This window comes from Enhydra lutris, unplaced genomic scaffold (assembly GCF_002288905.1).
Source record: "Enhydra lutris kenyoni isolate GAN:26980312 unplaced genomic scaffold, ASM228890v2 scaffoldscaffold39, whole genome shotgun sequence".
In the NCBI taxonomy this organism is placed as follows: domain Eukaryota; kingdom Metazoa; phylum Chordata; class Mammalia; order Carnivora; family Mustelidae; genus Enhydra; species Enhydra lutris.
The window spans coordinates 6,227,433-6,247,512 of NW_019154123.1; the positions used below are offsets into that span (position 1 = coordinate 6,227,433).

The following is a 20,080-nucleotide window of genomic DNA, read 5'->3' on the forward strand; positions in this document are numbered from 1 at the left end:
ATAAAATCTTTAAAAAAATAAAATAAAATATCACATGTAAGAAAGTAATATGACACTTTCTATCTAGGAGCTTAAGTAATAAAGCTGAAATAATAACCAGCTTAAAACTGGGCAAAATAAAATAAGTGATAAAATGTTCTGTTCCTTTTATAAAATATACTCTCAGTGTGATCATTTAACACATGTTTTTTCAGACACATTCTTGCATTGCTCTTAAAACAGCAAAGAATTTTAAAAAAAAGAAATAAAATTTCAAAGACAGCAAGTAATGGGCAGTAAACTCACTTTTATCACTCAAAATTTTTCTTTATTAAGAAATAAACACTTTTAAATGTATAGTTAAAGGCAGATATTTTAAAAATTAACATTTTGAAATAAAGTAAAAAATTTTTTGGTGATTTTATGGAGATAGTTATGTCTTCCCCAGGCTCCGTTCTGAAGTAAAGGTACATGACAGCAAACAATTAACACCTGAAGTTCCCCAACTGAAGTAACAGCACCTTAAGGTTCTATATTGGCTATGCCCCAAGCAAAGTCAGCCTCAAGTAAAGGCAAAAAGAAAACATACATATATTTTTGGCAGGAAGGAAGAACACCTTTAAAATCATAAAAAGTACAGAAATGAAAACATAAACAAGCTTGAAACTCTTTATGTCAATGGAATATAAAGTAAGACCATGTTTTCTCATTCTCTGTCACACTATACACATACTGCAACTCCATGGCTATCCAACCGACAAGTGCTATTCCAAACAATTCTTTGGTTGTTCTAACCGTTTAATGCATCTCAAATATTAAGGATTTTTGTCTTCGTAAATTCTATGCAAAACCACTCAACACTGCAGCAATGGAGTCAAAAACTCCTAGGAGTGAATAAAAATATTACTCAATTATCTGTACTAAAGAAAGGAGAGAGGGATATGAATAATTTAGTATCCTATATAAGACAGGTCCTCAATGTATATTTAAATTTTATCATGTTAATGACTCCTCAAAAGAGGCATTCCAGCCTTCTGCTAACCAATACACATTTATATCACCTTTCAGTTATTCATAGTGTTTATTTATTAATCATCAGCCTCACTCCAAAAAGACTGATGTGGCTTAAAAAATTTATGTAGTATAAAAGTACAAAATGAAGATACAGGCTTCAAAAACAGTTGGGGGAAAGAGTAAGAAAATAAAATACAATCAGAGTTGAGATTTCTACAACTACTAAAGTCAAAAAGTAAAGAAGGCTATTAGCTTCTACTAAAGTCAAAAAGTAAAGAAGGCTATTAGCTTCTGGGCAACCAAAGTAAAGAGGAAAGCATTATCAATCTTAGGATTTGCAGAAGTCACAGATATTGGCAGTTTCTGTCAAGAGTATCATCATTCCCCTAGTCTTGGTTCTCAAGCATCTATATGTCTTATCTCTCAATTAATTATAACCAGATTTTTAGGATTAGGAACTATAGTGGATATCTTATTATAGCCTACAATTGCCCTACCCCAAACCTAATATTAAGCCCTCAATAAATACTAAAACAACTGTGGGGGAAGGTGACATAGAATCAGGCTTACTGGGAAAAACAAATTTCACATTAAAAGTACAAACATCTGCAAACATTGAGTTAAGAACTGTTAAATGTAAAGATATTCTTTACTGAAAAAGTGCCAATAATAAGAATACTTACGCTAAGATATGTATATATGATATATATCCACAAACACACATACAAGGGAGAGTGGTAGAAATCAGTATACTCAAAAAATTCCTTTTCAAAATGCTTTAAAGGCAAACAACTGTCTCATGGAATTCAGAAATATAAATCAAACATAATACAAATGATATTTTGGATTACCTTGCATGTTGATTTTTTTTTCTTTACTGAACCACAAATGACTATCCACAAATGTAATTTTAAATGCATTTTTCTATCAAGTCACACACGTAAAACAATAAAGGATAGAAGAGTAGAAAACCTGGGTTTAAATCCAAATCAACTAGTTGTACAACTCCGAGCAAGTTACTTAACCCCAGGATTCTCACAGAAGAATTGATAAAACTAAATGACAATCATCTATGAAAATCCCTGAATAGCTAAAAATGCCATAAAAGTATTACCACAATAACCAAAAAAGGAAAACAATTAGTGGCAATAATTAGATTTTTGTACTGGAGATTCTTTACAGAGTTCACGCCTATATAAATGCTATCCCCAATTTCTATTTCAATGCCTTCCCCTTCTGTCATACAGTTTCGAAAAATGTTAACCCACACAAATACATTTTCCCTACATATTGCTTCAGTTACTATGATCTGGAAAATACAATTTCCACATCAAATGGCTCTCATCAACAGTAGGTGAGACAGTAGTTAGATTTATGTCCAGTCATGGCCTCTCCTTAAATGGGAACAACACCTTAACTAATGAGTGAAGACAATGAAAAATTAGAGAACTTAAAGTTTGATTCAAAACTTACTGCAAAGCTACAATAATCAAGATTCTCTGTCAATAAAAGGAAAAGAAAGACTATGTAGTACAGGCTGGCATAAGTATAGACATACAGATCAATGGAATAAAATTTAGAGTTCAGAAATAAACCTTCACATTTATGATTCATTGATTTTCAACAAAGTTGTCAAGACAATTCAATGGTGTTTTCAACAAATGGTGCCGACATAACTGGGTATCCACACACAAAAAAAATGAATGTGGACCTTTACCTCATACCATACACAAATGGATCAGGATCGAAATATAAAAGCTCAAACTAAAGAACCTTGAGAAGAAAAATATAAGTGTACATCTTTGTAGTACTGGATTAGGTAATGGTTTCTTAGAAATAACACCACACACACAAACAACAAAAAGAAAAAACTAAATTAGATTATAACAAAAATTAAACTTTGTCCTTCAAAGATCATTATTAACAAGGAAAAAAAATCCTACCCACAGATTAGGAGAAAATATTTGCAAATCATATGCCTTATACAGGACTTGTATCCAAAATAAAGAAAGAAAGAAAGAATGCTTACAACTCAGCAATAAAAAGACAAATAATTTAAAAATGGGCAAAAGATTTGAATAGACCTTTCTCCAAAGAAGATATAAAAATGGCCAAAAAGCATATGAAAAGATGGTCAACATCATCAGTATATTCATGAAGATAATATCAGTCAAAATTACAATTTTAGTATATGTGCTGCCAAAGTGAGCACGCCAGTCAAAACTACAATGACATATCACTCCACACCTACTAAGATGGTTATCGTCAAAAAGACAGACAAAAAGAATAACTACCAAAGTTGTGAAGAAACTGGAACTCCCAAACAATGCTGGTAGGAAGGTAAAATGGTACCTTCCTACCAGCATTGGTACAGCCCTTTGTAATACAGTATGACAGGTCCCCAAAAGGTTAAACATAGTTACTCTATGAATCAACAATTCTACTTGTAGGTATAAACCCCCCAAATGAAAACATATATCCACACAAAATCTTATACATGAATGTTCAAAGAAGCATTATTTATAATAGCCGAAAGTGGAAACAACCCAAATGTACATCAACTGATGAACAAATAAAATGTAGTATATCCACACAATGGAATATTATTCAGAGACAAAAAGAAAGTACTGATCCACACTATAACATGGATGAACCTTGAAAACATGCTTCATGAAAGAAGCTAGTCACAAAAGACTACACTTTATATGATTCCATTAATACAAACGTCCAGAACAGGCAAATCTGTAAGAGACAGAACAGACTGATACCTAAGGCTTGGAGCTGGAGAGCTGGGAGGAAATGAGGAAGGAGTAACTGTTAAAGGGTTTGGTGTTATTTTTTTGGGGTGATCAAAATGTTGTAAAATTGACTGTAATGGTTACACAACTCTATGAATATAGTAAAAGCCACTGAATTTTACACTTTAATTTACATCTCAGTAAAGCCAATTAGTTTTTTTTTTAATAAAAGTAAAGCAGAGCTTGTGCTCAATGAGTAGATCATTGAAACAGCAATAAAAAGTGAAAACTGCTAGGATAACTGAACTACATCCTCTTCTTTTAGTATTTCCTGATTATACTTCTCAATTACTAAATCAGAAGTCCAAATCCAAATGAGTCATTTTACCATAGTCTCTACTTCAAAAAGTAGTAAGGATCTCTGTCATTTCCATTCTCATGCAGTTAATACAAACTTGGACAGTATCAGATCATGACAGAATTTGCATTTAGTTTCCCTAAAATACAAAAGAACAAGTTTGGATGACAAAAGTTTTAATTTTAATTTGGAGATTTTTCTAGCTAACTCCCAGTTTCCCACTACCATCAAGGAAACAGAAATGAACATACCAGCACATTTATAGATTCAAGATCTGTGCTTTTGACAATTTGTGAAGAATCCTGATAGTCCCGACATAGAGTCATTTACAAGGGGCAGCAATTTTACCTATTAGGACTCTGTAGGGATATAACATGAATTCTCTTGGCTCCATCCACCTAAGCTGGTGTGCAAGGAACTGAAGTAGTGAGCAATTCTAGTCCAGTAACTCCAACTCAGCTGGCAATATGAAAACATTTATGGATCCGAAGAGGCCTCAGAAGAGAGCCTTTGCAAATGTCACGGGTCAATTATATTATCCACCATAAGAGTTGAAACCAAGCAAAATATACTCTACTACTTACAGGAAATATTCTAAATATACAACCAAATTTCACCCAAACTATGTATAATTTTCTATGCCAATGGCCCTACAGACCCTTTGATTTTATGAACAGAAACTTTTTTCTAGATATAAAGTTTTGTTTTAAAACAAACTCAGATTGTAATGGAAAAAAAAAAAACAAAGGTAATTGAATCCAGTTTTTAAAAAACTGTATAATTTCATTTTTACCTTAAAGACAACAGAAAAAGTGAAAAGAAAATTGAAAGATATGTAGGCAAGTGTTTCCCATAAGAAGAAATAATTCAACCTATTATTTTGTGGGTGCTTTAAAAATAGTATTTAGATTCATTCAAAACCTGAAAGAAAAAAATTAAACAATACCACAGCAGTTCCCCTAAAAATGCCTTACATAACCATATCTATCTACACTAAATGATATAATTCAGAAAGACTTAATATTCCCAACATGTCTAAATGACAGACTCACAGAATACTTACATACATACTAGTTCCTCCCATATAATTCCAAGAATTGTTTAACCAGGCATCACATAAGAGATGCTCCAAAATTCAGAGATGCCATTTCTAACCTGACAAATACACATAACTGGGCTGTACTAGTCTGTTAAGGTTCCAGAAAATAAGTGTAAACCACAATCTAAGTGGAATATGACACACAACCACCCCCACTGAGACAACAATAACAGATAAAATACCTGTTCCACTCTGTCTAAACAAGTAAACCCAGAGATGTTCCCTCATACATAATCTTATCTGTAATAACGAGTTAACAACTACCCAGGCAACCAAGAGGAAGGATTTTGACAGGCCTGTGTGCTGGTAAAGGTAATACTCAAAGAGAGTACTAGGGGAATGTGATTTTGAGTCCCTCTATTAGGCAGATAACTTTAATATAGTATATTTCTATAAATTAATGCATTACAGTCATTAGGACACACATAAAGGCAGCACAGAACTTTTAAAAACAACAAAAGCACTACTAACTTTGTGCCAAAATAAGTCAAACAAAAATTATGCTCTGATTTCTCTTTCTGAAGATAGTTACCACATTCCCACTGAAATATAGATGGGCAGATTTACTATAAACCACAATCAAATATTTGACACCAAACAATCCAAAGGCCACACAGTAATCCACTTAACAATCACACTGACATCTATATTAAGTAGCAAGTACACAGGGCTTGTAGAATTAATCACCACTTCCCAATCAGCCACAACATAGAGGATCCTTTGCTTGCCAAAGGGGAGCACCACATACATGAAGGTGGATATGAGCTTTATCTCTGTCTGGTCCAGTTCAATCAACTATTTTGGGATCAAGAAAAAGAGCCAAAGCCACTGAATCACAGACCTGGCTTCTAAAGCAAACTTGTTAACTATCCAATCTTCATACTATTAAATGAATTTCCTTGCAAATTCCCACAAGCAAGCAAATTAACCAAAGTAGGTTATCTTTCTACAATGTTATATATCAATCATATCTCAATAAAACTGGGGGAAAAAAAAACCTGCAACCAAGCAGGTATCTTTCCTGAAACTTTCTGAAGGGCTTATTATGTGTCACATCCACATTTTAAAACCCTTCATTTATAAAGAGTTTACATAACCAGTAATGATATCATTAACTATGGCTTAATGAAAAAGTAAATCTCCAAATTTCAGACATTAGAAGATTTTCTTTTTTACTTTAAATATTTTAATATAATATTAATTATTAATAATTAATAATAATTATAATTATTAATGATTAATTGTTATTAATTATTAATAATTAATCGTTATTATTTTAGATTATTTAAATAATTGCCATTATGTAATTCCTTTCCTCACACTTATTTTCATGCATTGTTTATAATACACTGGTTTAATCAAGCTAAATTATTATCTGTAATAAGTCAAAACTAAATTAGACTAATGTATTAGAAAATAATATATAACAAAATTGCAATCTAACCATCACATAATATTTTATGTGGATTCCATTTATAAAAAATGAGCCTTAAACAAGCTTATTAAAACAAAGTAGTTTATTTTGCCAGTAATTTGTAAAATTTAAACAAATAAGTATATAAACTAGGTTCATATATTTACCAATTAAGTTGTAAAAATATTACAAAAATAATATATGTGATGAAGCTATTTTTTTAAAAAGATTCAAACCATTAAAATGAATACTGTCATAAGAATATTGTCATAAGAAACAAGAGATTTTAGGTTTCAAACTGGAGTTTTTCCAAAATCAATCCATTTCCAAGAACTGGTGACCAAAGCCTAAATGATGATGTGCCATCTGAAAAAGTCTTTGATGCAACAGTCTTAAGTGTGACAAGAAGTCTTACTGTTAAACAGTTTTACTTGACAAAGAAATATTTGTTATATTTGAATAAAACATTCTTTGAATATTATTCCAAGGGCATATACTGTACATGACTTTTGTGTAAAGAACACATTAGATTCACCACAAACATAAAAAACCTTATTAGAATTTTTCCTATACGAAACAGTTTTCAACTAGCCAAGTATCAAATAGCCATCCACAAAATTCTCACTTTCATTAATACATAGAGGTGCCATCTTTGCTTTCACATAAAAATAAGATCAGTGAAATCAGAAATCATACCAAACAATAAATTCTACCTGCATTCAATATTAGCAACATATTCCTGTAATCTGTCCTCTCGCCTTCAATCCACAAGACTATACCAATCTAAACTATGAAAACTCCATGTTGGCCTAGTTCCAACACTGACCTCATATCAAAATAGAAAGAAACATTTTGTAATAGTCCAACAGCCGATCTTCCAACTATTGCATCAGACCCAAGATATAGTATAAGGTCGGAGGTTATTTTTCTTCTCTTCCTCTATGTACCTGTATATCATTAATCATTTCCAGGGAAACACTATTACTTCTTATAAGTAAACCCTGACCAGAAAATTGAAGAATGTGGTCATAAAGGAGAGAGTTTTAAATTTAACATCGCTGCCTCAAATCACCCATTCTTACTTAGCTACAGCCGAGGAAGGACTTTAAGAAATAATGAAAACCATGAAAAAACACTATTTAATGTTCTGGTCCTTTTAAAAATCAATTTTCAACAACGTAACAAGTGAATTATCAAATAGCAAATATTTTAGCCATGCTATTATTCTATATTAAAGAAATTAAGGTCCCCACACCTATTCCACTAAAAGATAATTATATTTGTTACTCTATAATTTCATTATCTTATTGTTATTGCATTATTCTGTTCGCAACTCGACTATACCTCTACAAATATACTTGATAAGTATTCCATTTCTACACAAAAACAATAACTGTCTTCCACATTTAAGTTCAAACTATAATGATGTTTTACTAATCAAACTACAATAACAGTTATACATCAGACCAATGCTCAATTATACCTTGCACAAAAGATACAAATAAATAAAAATCTGTAAGTACTTACCTACAGTTGGGAGGAGGGTCCAACGTAATCTCTGCAAGTTCCTTCTGAATTCTTTAAAATAAAGACAAAGTTATGTTAAAATGTCTTTATTGTCTTAATAGTTCACTAAAATGTTATACTTTAACACAAATATTTCCCATTCGTATGTTTTAAAAATACTAATACTATACAAATCATCATATACAATAATAACCAAGCCATAACTTCTGTCATGATTTTGGCAATGCACCTACAAAAGGTAAAAGGATTGGCCGTTATCAGTACACGCACCCTGTAGAAGCAACACTAGAAACTTCATCTAACCAGGACACCTGGATGGCTCAGTCAGTTAAGCATCAAACTCTTAACTTCCATTCAAGTCACGATCTCCGGTTTGTGAGCTCAAGCCCCATGGCAGGCTCTGTGCTCAGCAGGGAGTCTCCTACTCTCTCTCTCCTTGTACCCCTCTGAACGGCTAGCCAGCTCTCTCTAATATAAATAAATCTTTTTTAAAAAGCTTCATTGAACAACTGATAATAACCAAAATTTCTAGTTTAAATTAGACACCTTTGCCACATTATTTACAGATCATTCCGACTTCTGATTTAGAACATCCCCACATATTCTCTGCTCTGCAGGGAGCCTGCTTCCACCTCTCTCTCTATCTGTCTGCCTCTCTGCCTACTTGTGATCTCTGTCAAATAAATAAATAAAATCCTTAAAAAAAAAAAAAAGAACATCCCCACATAAAATGGAAAGTGATTATTAAGTTGAATCCAAGCATTCTAAATGATCCAATCAACTGGTGAAGAAAGAATTATCAGGATCTCATTCTAACACCTGAAACTGCTATATATATATAGCAGTTTCAGGTGTTAGAATATATATATATATATATCAAATATAAATGGTATTCCTCCCTGAAGCCTCTAGGTTGGAGAAGATTGAGACTTTCCAATCTGACACTATCCCTTTTGCAAGAACTATCCTAATAATACGTGGATAATCATCTTAATGTCATTGCATTGCAAAAAGAACTTTTTAAAAACCTGCTTTTGTGCTCATGTTATTTTTTAACTTTTGATTTTTAACTGCACCTAACCCCTTATATATATATATATACAAAGGCTTAACAGTACTACATTGTTTTATAAGACCAAGCAATGTCTTAACTATCATTCAGCATTATTAAACATAGGCTTTGTTAAAGCAAATACAAAAAAATTCTCAAAATTCCACTTCTTCTCCTTTGCTTTTTAAATATGAGGATTTGCTAACTGGATACCTGCTATTTGGTAATTATTGTGATAGTTAATGGATGATAGTTGACTAAAGTACCTTAAAAAATAAGAATCTGAACAAAAACATTTACTATCAAACAATTTCATTCCACATTTTTTTAATACAACAAATGAAAATAAAGAAATAGACATGACTTGTCCAAGAGGATTAGCTTCGATTTCCTGAAAGAATTGCATGCTACGAACACAATTTTCACTTTTCTAAGCCATGTGATTCAAGGCTGGGGAAGCATTATGAAGCTGAGCAAGACTAGTAAGTTCAAAACCAAAAAAACTTTCATTTTAATTCTGCTCTACCATTAATTGAGAGTTCTTGGATAAAAAGACTGCTCAAACCTGCATCTTCTCCCTCAGCCTTATTTTCCTATCTTATAAAATGAAGAGGTTTATTTTCCATACTATAAAATAAAGAGGCCAACTAGGATTTGTTTTATCTTTAAAACATATTCCTTCTAATATGGATTCTGTGATGTGTTCATAAAATATATACAGCTCAGGGGCGCCTGGGTAGCTCAGTCAGTTAAGCGTCAGATCGTGGATTTGACTCAGGTCATCATCTCATGGGTCCTGGCATCAAGCCCATGTAGGGCTCCATGCTCAGTGGGGAATAGGCTTGAAGATTCTCTCCTGGTGCCCCTTCCCCCAACCACACATGGGCTCAGGTGCACAGTCTCACCCTCACTCTCAAATAAATAAATATTTTTTTAAGTATATACAGCCCATAATTAAATGAGAAATCTCAAGACCTGATATTGGTGAACACCCTTTATGAATTTCATACAGAAGTAAAAAAATAGGTACTTCAAAACTAAACCAAGTAAGTCCAGATTAATGATAGCAAAATAAGCACACACACATTCACCTCCCACTCCTTCAAGACCCCACTTAGAGCAGGTAGGAAAGCACAGGGAGGCAAAATACTGAAAGTGCAAAAAGGAGTAAACAGCAAGAGAAGGAAATGAGAATTTCAGTGTATTTTTGGAAGACAAAGTAGACAGGTGTAAACTAAACAGGTTGAGACAGCCAAGAGGGGACTGCAGAGTGCTTAAGAATATAATAAAGACACATTATTGAAGGGAAGTGGGGAGAAAGACAACCAGAAATTCCAGAAGAAAAACACCTGTGTTGGGGGCACCCAGGGTCCTAGGATCAAGTCCCGCATGGGTGGGCAGGTGGGGGTGGGGTGGGGGGGATATCTGCCGGGCGGGGAGCCTGCTTCCTTCTCTGCCTGCCTCTCTGCCTACTTGTGATAAATAAATAAATAAATAAAATCTTTTAAAAAAAGAAAAGAGAAGAAAAAGAAAACACCTGTGTTAGAAAACCCTAGATCAAATATGAAGGAAACTAAAATGTAAAACTATTTTAATCAAGTAAGGGGGAAAAAAGAGAGATTTGACCTATCTAGCCTAATGTTATGACCCATTGGGTATTCTAGAGATCATGATATTGATTTGTAGGAAATCTAATCGTAAAATTCTATTTGGTCTTGCACTGAATATTTTGTTATAGTAAATGCACTGGCAATTTATTGGTCTTTTACTTATAAACAACACAAAGAAGATGCATTGTAGTTGTGCTATGCAATGTAAATATTACTAACCTTCAAGGTGTAAAATTAAGTGTACCTAACTGAAATCAGTTTGAGAAGATGGAGAAAGAATGAAGGTATTAATATCTCCATTTTACAAAGTAGGGAACCAAGAAATACTGTTGAAAATTGAAAGAATAAGAAATAATGGCTTAAATATACGATTTAGTTATGAAAGACATCCAATACTTTTTTTTTTTAATGTAACTACCATTAACTGGGAGGAGGAAAAGGGAATGAAGAGTAGGTAAACAAGCTACATCCTCAAATTTCATAGCAAAGAGTCAAAAGATATTAAGTTAACAATTCAACAAACAGGTTTAAGTATTCTATATAATTTGTTATGCAGAAACACCAACAGAAGGACTAAAATCAGAGATGGTGAAAAGAGTTTGCTTCAAGGGAATAAGCTGGGATAGGGAAGGTATTTGGACAGAAAATTGTTGCTTTCCACTAAAATGTCTCTGTATTGCTTAATTAGTTACCAGAAACATGAATAACATCTATGAATTGTTTTTAAACCAAGAGGACCAAAAAAACAGCCATTCAAAAGAGCAAGATTAAATTGTCAAAGAAAGCTTTTTAATAGAATTTCTATGGGATTTTCAAATAACTCATCTTGTTCTATGCTTATACCATCCCTCTGGGTTTAAAAAATTGATAAATCAGGGGCACTTGGGTGGCTCAGTAGGTTAAGCATCTGACTCCTGATCTCAGCTCAGATCTCAATCTCACAGTCATGAGGTTAGCCCTGCACTGGGCTCCAGGCTAGGCATGGAGCCTACTTTAAAAAAAAAAATTGATAAATCATAATTTTCTATCAAATAATTCTATAATGGAACTCGAACCCCTCTAAATGTCTATAATTCCAGATCTAATTATTCAATATATAAAGCAATTTACTGATAAACTTGACAACTCTAAGCAGTGAGTCTATATATTAAAATGTATTTTGTGCCACACCTAAGAATGGTTGTATTTCTCTTGACAGAAAAGATAATACTAAGAACTGCTATTTAAACAGTTGCAAGATATCCTGCTGCTTTTAATGACAGCAATTCAATTCTTTCTCAAAAGTTGTGATCATGGGGGGCGCCTGGGTGGCTCAGTGGGTTAAATCCTCTGCCTTCGGCTCAGGTCATGATCTCAGGGTCCTGGGATCAAGCCCCACATCGGGCTCTCTGCTCGGCGGGGAGCCTGCTTCCTCCTCTCTCTCTGCCTGCCTCTCTGCCAACTTGTGATCTCTGTCTGTCAAATAAATAAATAAAATCTTAAAAAAAAAAAAAAGTTGTGATCATGGTATGTATTAAGATTCTCAGTCTTGATGTGGGGAAAGTAAGGAGGCAGCTATTTCAGAAACTGTCCCTTAGGTTGAAGAAAAATGAAAAAGTATTAGTAATTCATACTTACAGCCTACCTTTCACATGATGATCTTAGTCTACTAAAAGTGAACTAAATAAATCTCACAGAATTCTCTAAGTATTACTGTTTTATCATTTCCCATTTAAAAGATAAGGAAACTAAGGCTAGTTATTGTACCCTGGTAACATGAAAGACAGGCAATTATCTTGCTAAGTCAAACAAACAAAAGGCCTCTCTCTTATCAGAACTTTTAAGACAAAATTATTTCTTCAGACATAAATCAACTAGACAATTGCTTAAATTCCCAATTTCTATCTAGCAGTGCCACTTCTTTGGTTATTATGATACAGAAGTCAGGAACTGCACATAAGTATTGAGACAAGTCAGAAGCAAAATACAAACTAAATTTCAGTTCGTAAGACAACCTAATACCTTAGCTACTCCAGAAATGGTAAGAGTCCTGCACGTGACTGTCATTTGCTAAAAAGAATGGAGTGGGAGGAGGGGAAGTGAAATAACAATCATGATTTATTTAGACTTACATGAAGAATATGGTATCAAAATTATACAAAATGAAGAAAATATGAAGTGCTCATTTTAACAACAACACATTGGATTAATGGTTCAGAAAAATGAAGCAGTAAGTACTGACATGTTTAAAACACACACACAGATTTCAGGCTAAAGAAAATTCAGTAACTCGTTCAGGTCCAAGTAGAACAAGAATATTTGGACATGGCAATTCACAAAGGTATTTTCTTAGCAGTTACTTTAAAAAAAAACAAAAAACAGGGGCGCCTGGGTGGCTCAGTGGGTTAAAGCCTCTGCCTTCGGCTCAGGTCATGATCCCGGGGTCCTGGGATCGAGCCCCGCATCGGGCTCTCTGCTCGGCAGATAGCCTGCTTCCCCCTCTCTCTCTCTGCCTGCCTCTCTGCCTACTTGTGATCTCTGTCAAATAAATAAATAAAATCTTTAAAAAAAAAATTTATTTATTTGACAGACAGACAGGACCCTGGGATCTTGACCTGAGCCGAAGGCTGAGGCTTTAACCCACTGAGCCACCCAGGCGCCCCTGTCAAATAAATAAATTTAAAAAAAACTTTAAAAAAACAAAAAAACAAAAAACTTCATTCCACCAAAATTACTTTCTATATTCCTCTATGGACTGTATTCCTTGATCACCTGAGAACTCTTATTCTAACAGAATGAACTGGTCAAAACCCTTGAAAATGAAATTATTCTCAGGAAAAAAAACATCACACCATTAATTACTAAACTATTTTAAACTTCAAAGTGGTGGGCACCTAGGTGGCTCAGTCGGTAAGAATCTGCCTTCAGTTCAGGTCATGATCCAAAGGTCCTAGGATTGAGCCCCGCACTGGGCTCCCTGCTCAGTGAGGAGCCTGCTTCTCCCTCTCCCCCTCCCCTTGCGCATGTGTTCATGCATGTGCTCTCTCTCTCTCAAATAAATAAAACCTTTAAAAATAAATAAATGTCAAAGTGGTATCTGAATTAACCTAGAAAACAGAGTCATTGCAAATAGTAAGCCTAAAGTTTAATGGCTGAATGATGATCTGTGATTTTTAAGATATCTTCAATTAAATGATTTTGCACATCAACTGTAAGATTCATCCTGATTTCAGAAACATTAAAAAGTTTGTATATGTACATTTAGAACCAAGAAGATTAAGTACAAAAGATTATCTATCTATCTACATTAGTTTTCTAATGTAGAAAACTAAGAGCTGATATAATAAAAGTTGATGCTGGAACGTACAAGAATCCACCTTCCAACCTAACAAAAATTTAGTCTAAAACCAAATAGCATTCATTCCTAAAACACTCTATATGTCCAGTAAAATTACAAGGTCTAAAGCTAATCTGGAATAAATGTGACTTAAAATTTACATTTATAGATGTATCAGCACTTGAAAGTAGTGCAGTCAATTCAATGACAAGCTCAAAATAGTTATTTTATTCAACTGACTCGTAAATTTAATAAAATCATCAAAACTTGTCAGTGCCAGACATAGTCCAACTACATACTTGCGAATATAACAGGAGTGATACAGACGTTATCAGGAGAACAGACCATGATAACAGCATGCCAGTGTTTTAAGAAACAAATTCTTGCCAAAGAGCAAAAATTGATCAAATATGTAACTATAATCTTCCTCTTCACTCAAAATAGATGAAATTAATTTATGCCATTGTTTAAATAAAATACCCACTTAAATGTTTCCTGTATCCTACCCTACATTACTTTTCCATAATACTTGAAAACTGAGATTTTTTTAAGAAAACGTTTCTACACAAAATCATTTAGTTCTTCAATTATAGCACATTTCATGCAATTGAACACCTATGTGCAAAGTGCTTGAGTGACTATAAAATGCATATAATCACAGCATCTGAGTATTTCTAGTTTAACACTACGTCCTCAAAGGCTAACATATATCTCATTGTCCTAAAATTTATCAAGTGAGCTTGAAAAATATCTACAAGACTTTAACTGGCACAAAGTCTGACAATGACAGCATTGGTGTATGAGACCTTATCAGATGCCAAATAAATGCTTTATCACGTTTAGTTCTCACAACAGCCTACGAAGATGGTACCATTATTATCTCCATTTTACAGAAAAGGAAACCTAGGATTAGAAATGTTAAACTATGGGGGCACCTGGGTGGCTCAGTGGGTTAAGCCTCTGCCTTTGGCTCAGGTCATGATCTCAGGGTCCTGGGTTCGAGCCCCACATCGGGCTCTCTGCTCGGCAGGGAGCCTGCTTTCCTCTCCTCTCTCTGCCTACTTGTGATCCCTCTCTGTCAAATAAATAAATAAAATCTTTAAAAAAAAAAAAGAAGAAGAAGAAAAAAGAAATGTTAACTTACGTATCTAAGATCACAAGGCTATTTGCCAGAACCTATAATTAAACCCAGACCCCACCTCTAGAATCCAAGCTCTACACTGCTTCTGATAAACTTTCTCCTATAAAATGACACCAAATGGAAAAGACTTCTCACCTGAATAAAAACCAATTAATGATAATAAATCGGAATTTCATTTTGAAACTACCTCTAACTTTGAATCTTCTGATTAGTACTGGGATCTTAATATCCATGGAAGATCCAATCCCTATAATAAACTCTGGTTCTAAGGAAACCAGTAAATAAATACTATGACCTTCCTACAGTAGGCACTGTAGATATAATGATGAATTTAAAAGATGCCCTCATGATTCTCAATTTTTTTCTCAGTTGTTAGAACTTAAGCAAAGATGACAAAAATAAAATAACTTCACTATCAACTAAATCAGGGGAAAGGAAGAGTGAAGAATTAAACTTTTTCTTTTAACTTAAAAAACCAGCAGGGAAGCAGCATTTTTATACTTAAAACATATAGTAAATGATTTAATCACTTCAGATACTGAAACCCGTAAAACACCTGGAGATCTTCTAGAGGAAGGTCATAAATCACAATTTTAAAATCACAGATTACAGGGGTGCCGGGGTGGCTCAGTTGGTTAAGCATCTGCCTTCGGCTCAGATCATGATCCCAGGGTCCTGGCACTGAGCCCTGCATCAGGCTCCCTACTCAGCAGAGAACCTGCTTCTCCCTCTCCCTCTACCCTCCCCCTGGCTTGTTCTCTCTCTCTCTCTCTCTCTCTCTGTCAAATAAATGATTAAGTCACTTCAGATACTGTCACCCATAAACTACCTGGAGATATTCTAGAAGAAGGTTCTAGGATTTAGTAGCCTTGTGATCTTAGATACATAATTGAACATTTCTAATCCTGGGTTTCCTTTTCTGTAAAATGGAGATAATGATACCATCTTCATAGGGCTGTTGTGAGAACTAAACGTGATAAAGCATTTATTTGGCATCTAGTAAGATCTCATACACTGATACTGTCATTTATAGACTTTGTCCAGTTAAAGTCTTGTAGGTATTTTTCAAGTTCACTTGATAAACTTGGGAAAATGAAATATATGTTAGCCTTTGAGGATGCAGTGTTGTTAAAATAGCAATACTCAGATGCTGTGATTATATGCATTTTATAGTCACTCAAGGAAAGCACTTGGCACATAGGTGCTCATAGGTGCTCAACTGCATGAAATGTGCTATAATTGAAGAACTAAATGATTTTGTGTAGAAACATGTTTTCTTTAAAAAAACCTCAGTTAAACATCTGCTTCAGTTCAGGTGACGATCTTGGGGTCCTGAGATGGAGCCCAGCATCAGGCTCCCTGCTCAGCAGGGAATCTGCTTCTCCCTCTGTTCTTCCCTCCCACTTATGCCCTCTTTCTTTCTCAAATAAATAAATAAAATCTTAAAAAAAAAAAAAAATCACAAATTCACAAGAATGAATCTGTCAGTAGAGGGATTCCTTCAGCCAAAAAGCAATTCAGACAATACTTAATACTTTAACCAATGCAATAATACCAATTTCTATTATATGCCAGCCAGGCACTGTCTTGGATTCTTTACACACACCATCTCAAAACTACATCTTATCCCCTACTTAAAAAAGGATGGGGAGGACTAGGTTTGAATATATAATCTATACCTGTTTTACACACTGCAGTAAGATAAAGTAAAAGACGATCCACGTATGTGAAAAAATTGATGCAATCCTCAGTTTCACACATGATACATTAATCTCTCCTAAGCAGAATTTGGTCTTTTGATACATCACTCAAGAAACAGGATTTTGGGGGTGCCTGGGTGGCTAGTCATTAAGCATCTGCCTTTGGCTCAGGTTATGATCCCGGGGTCCCGCATCAGGCTCTCTGCTCAGCAGGAAGCCTGCTTCTCCCTCTCCCACTCCACCTGCTTGTGTTGTTCCCTCTTGTCACTGTCACTCTCTCTCTCTGTCAAATAAGTAAATAAATAAATAATCTTAAGAAAGAAAGAGGATTTTGAAGGATTTTACGGTGGTACTCCCAACAGGGGGAAAGGCAGGGCTTCAAGAAGGAGTCTTTGCTAACAAGCAATCATGGGAGAACTGAGCACAGAGCCAGGAAAAGCACTATCTAGACCCCACTCCCCACAGACCTAGCCAGCCCATCCTCTCCCTTTTCTGATAAGCTGAAGATGCCATGTGGAAACCCTTACTATCAGAAGCTGAGGAACTGAATTTCAGTTTTCTTGTGCATATGCAGGCACAGTCTGTATCTGAGTATCTCTTACCCACCCACCCCAACCTCCTTTCTTTCATCTAAATGTCATATTTTCTCCTTTCTTACCTTTCTTATCCATACTAACTCCACCTCCCCATTTCCCAGCAGCAGGTCATTTTGTGTTTTGGCCAGGCAGCAGAGGGGTCATGTCAGCCAGCTAAGGCCCTCTGGACTTGTGCTGTGACAGCAAAAACAAACAGAACCCTTTCCCCACACTGGCATGTTCTAGCACAAAGGCTTAAAATTTGAGGCTATCTGCCTTCCACACAACTCCTTCATCAGAAGTCAGGGATCAGCAACACACTTTCGGGAAAGGTATGACTACCACAGTCCCTTGGAATGAGTTGCTGACCACTCATGATCACTCCAACATCTCTACCTAGAAGCTCATGTTCCACATGGAGGCTTGAGAAGGTTCTTCCTGATCCTGAGAATTTATTAGGCCGGAAGGAAATTGACTAGGCCAAAGGTCTGCTAGATTGTAATGGTTTTTGGTCTTCAGGAAAGGACCCCTTAACCCAGACAACCCAATAAAATATAAAACTATCATTCAACACTCAGACATTCCTCTATGCCTAAAACTTACAAAATGCCTTCATTATGCTTCCTATTTGACATCTTTTAAAAGGTATTAGAACAAAACAAGAACATTAAATCACAAAATCGGGAAAAACTGTACTCAATCTAGTTTACTCTTAAATTATTTTCCAAGAGATATTCTATAATTAAACAATATTAAAGTTTATGTCTCTCATAAGCAACTGATGTGGCAATAGAGAATCATTCAAGTATCTACCTTCCAGATCTATTGTCTAGAGAAAAAAAAAAACATATCAAGATGGACCCACTGCCTAATACAATAAAACCAAGATGTATTTGTCAAACTTCAGCATTTCTAACTTTACTAATGGGGAGTAGTAGAAAACACACATCATTCAACAACTATTTTAATAGAATCCTACTCCCTGTCCTGTGATTCAGAAAATAATAAAATATTTATAGTCAAGTAAATCAAACTATCACACTTTTACACACATTTTCCTATATATGCTCAATTAATAATACATAAACACACACAATGGATATATATATTTATGGATGTGCCATTCTGGATAACTGACTTTAAATATTAAAAAAATTCATACTGCCTACAATTAAAACACTGTAAAAGAAATAATCTTGAATAAGAAAAAAAAATCCATGAATGTCATGGTCCACACCCCAGAAAAACAACTAAATACAACACAAAGATAGAACTTAAAACCATAAATTGATACTAAAACTTTTTAAAAAGGGTATAGTAATTGAGGTACCTTTTAGCACTAGTTGACAATTTAGCAGCTGTTTTGCTGGATATTTTTCCCTCCTTTTTCTTGGGCTGAACTTGTTCTCTTTCTGGTTCTTGCTGAACACTTTCACGTTGGTCTCCATCAGAACTTCCTCCACTAGTGCTTGGGCTGTCATCAACTCTTTGTGCCTCAGTGGACATTTTAGATCCTGGATTGAAAATAAAAAATCAATTATTTAGTTATGGGAGGACTACCTCTAGAATAGAGAGAAAGTAAACCTCAAAGTAGAAGCAAAGCTAATATACAATGAATATGGTTGCCACTTACAAATCAGCTTTGGGAGTTGCCAAAACGTTTCTCTCAAAATGTACCTAGGGAAAAAAAATGAAAACCACAAAATATACACACAAAATGTCACAGTAACATTATTCATAAAGCTTGGGCACCTGGGTGGCTCAGTTGCTTGAGTGACTGCCTTCAGCTCAGGTCATGATCCTGGAGTCCCAGGCTCAAGTCCTGCATCAGGCTCCCTGCTCAGCAGGGGGTCTGCTTCTCTCTCTGACCTTCCCCCTCTCATGCTCGCTCTCTCTCATTCTCTTTCTCTCTCAAATAATAAAATCTTTTTTAAAAATTACTCATAAAGCCAAAAGAGGAAACAACTCTAACATCCACTAATAAATGGATAAACCAAATGGTATACAGCCACACAATGGAATATTATTCAGCTGTAAAAAGTAATGAAGCGCAATATGTACACACTACAACACGGATGAACTTTAAAACATTATGCTAAGTGAAGGAAGCCGGTCACAAAAGATAACAAACTATATGTTTCCATTTACATGAACTGTCCAGAATAGGCAAATTCACAGAGACAGAGAAGTCGGTAAGTGGTTGCCAGGGACTAGGAATGAGCGAAAAATGGGTAAAGGAGTGCTAATAGGTATGAAGTATTCTTTTGGGGTGATGAAAATGTTCTTAAATTAGATAATGGTGATGTTGTACAACTCTAAATATTCTGAAAACTACTAAATTCAAATCCTCCAAACTAGTCAACTGTTATCTTACGGTAACAGAAGAACACAAAAGAACACATGATTCTAAATAAAAACTGAACCACGTGATGGTGTCAGCATTGATCAAGCAATATACCAAGCAAATGTGTTTCACAAGAAATGGACACTGTCTTGAGATGCTGAAGGACTCCCCTACCCCCCTTCCCAGCCTTGGATAAAATATCTCTAAAGGCTTT

At 34.8% G+C, this 20,080-nt stretch overlaps 1 protein-coding gene across 2 annotated transcripts in view; it reads right to left on the minus strand.

The window, feature by feature from the left end:
* LOC111155010 (ubiquitin-conjugating enzyme E2 E2) overlaps positions 1 to 20,080 on the minus strand; it is a 383,244-nt gene that overhangs the window by 358,296 nt on the left and 4,868 nt on the right. Inside the window, exons 2-4 of one of the 2 annotated variants that reach the window (XM_022515002.1) lie at positions 18,853 to 19,036; positions 8,130 to 8,180; positions 3,241 to 3,243 (exon numbers count right to left, since the gene is read on the minus strand). In XM_022515002.1, coding sequence (XP_022370710.1) covers positions 3,241 to 3,243; positions 8,130 to 8,180; positions 18,853 to 19,028 — 230 coding nt within the window. In that variant the 5' untranslated portion in view covers positions 19,029 to 19,036. The remainder of the gene's footprint in view (positions 1 to 3,240; positions 3,244 to 8,129; positions 8,181 to 18,852; positions 19,037 to 20,080) is intronic. The other variant, XM_022515003.1, reaches the window with a different exon arrangement.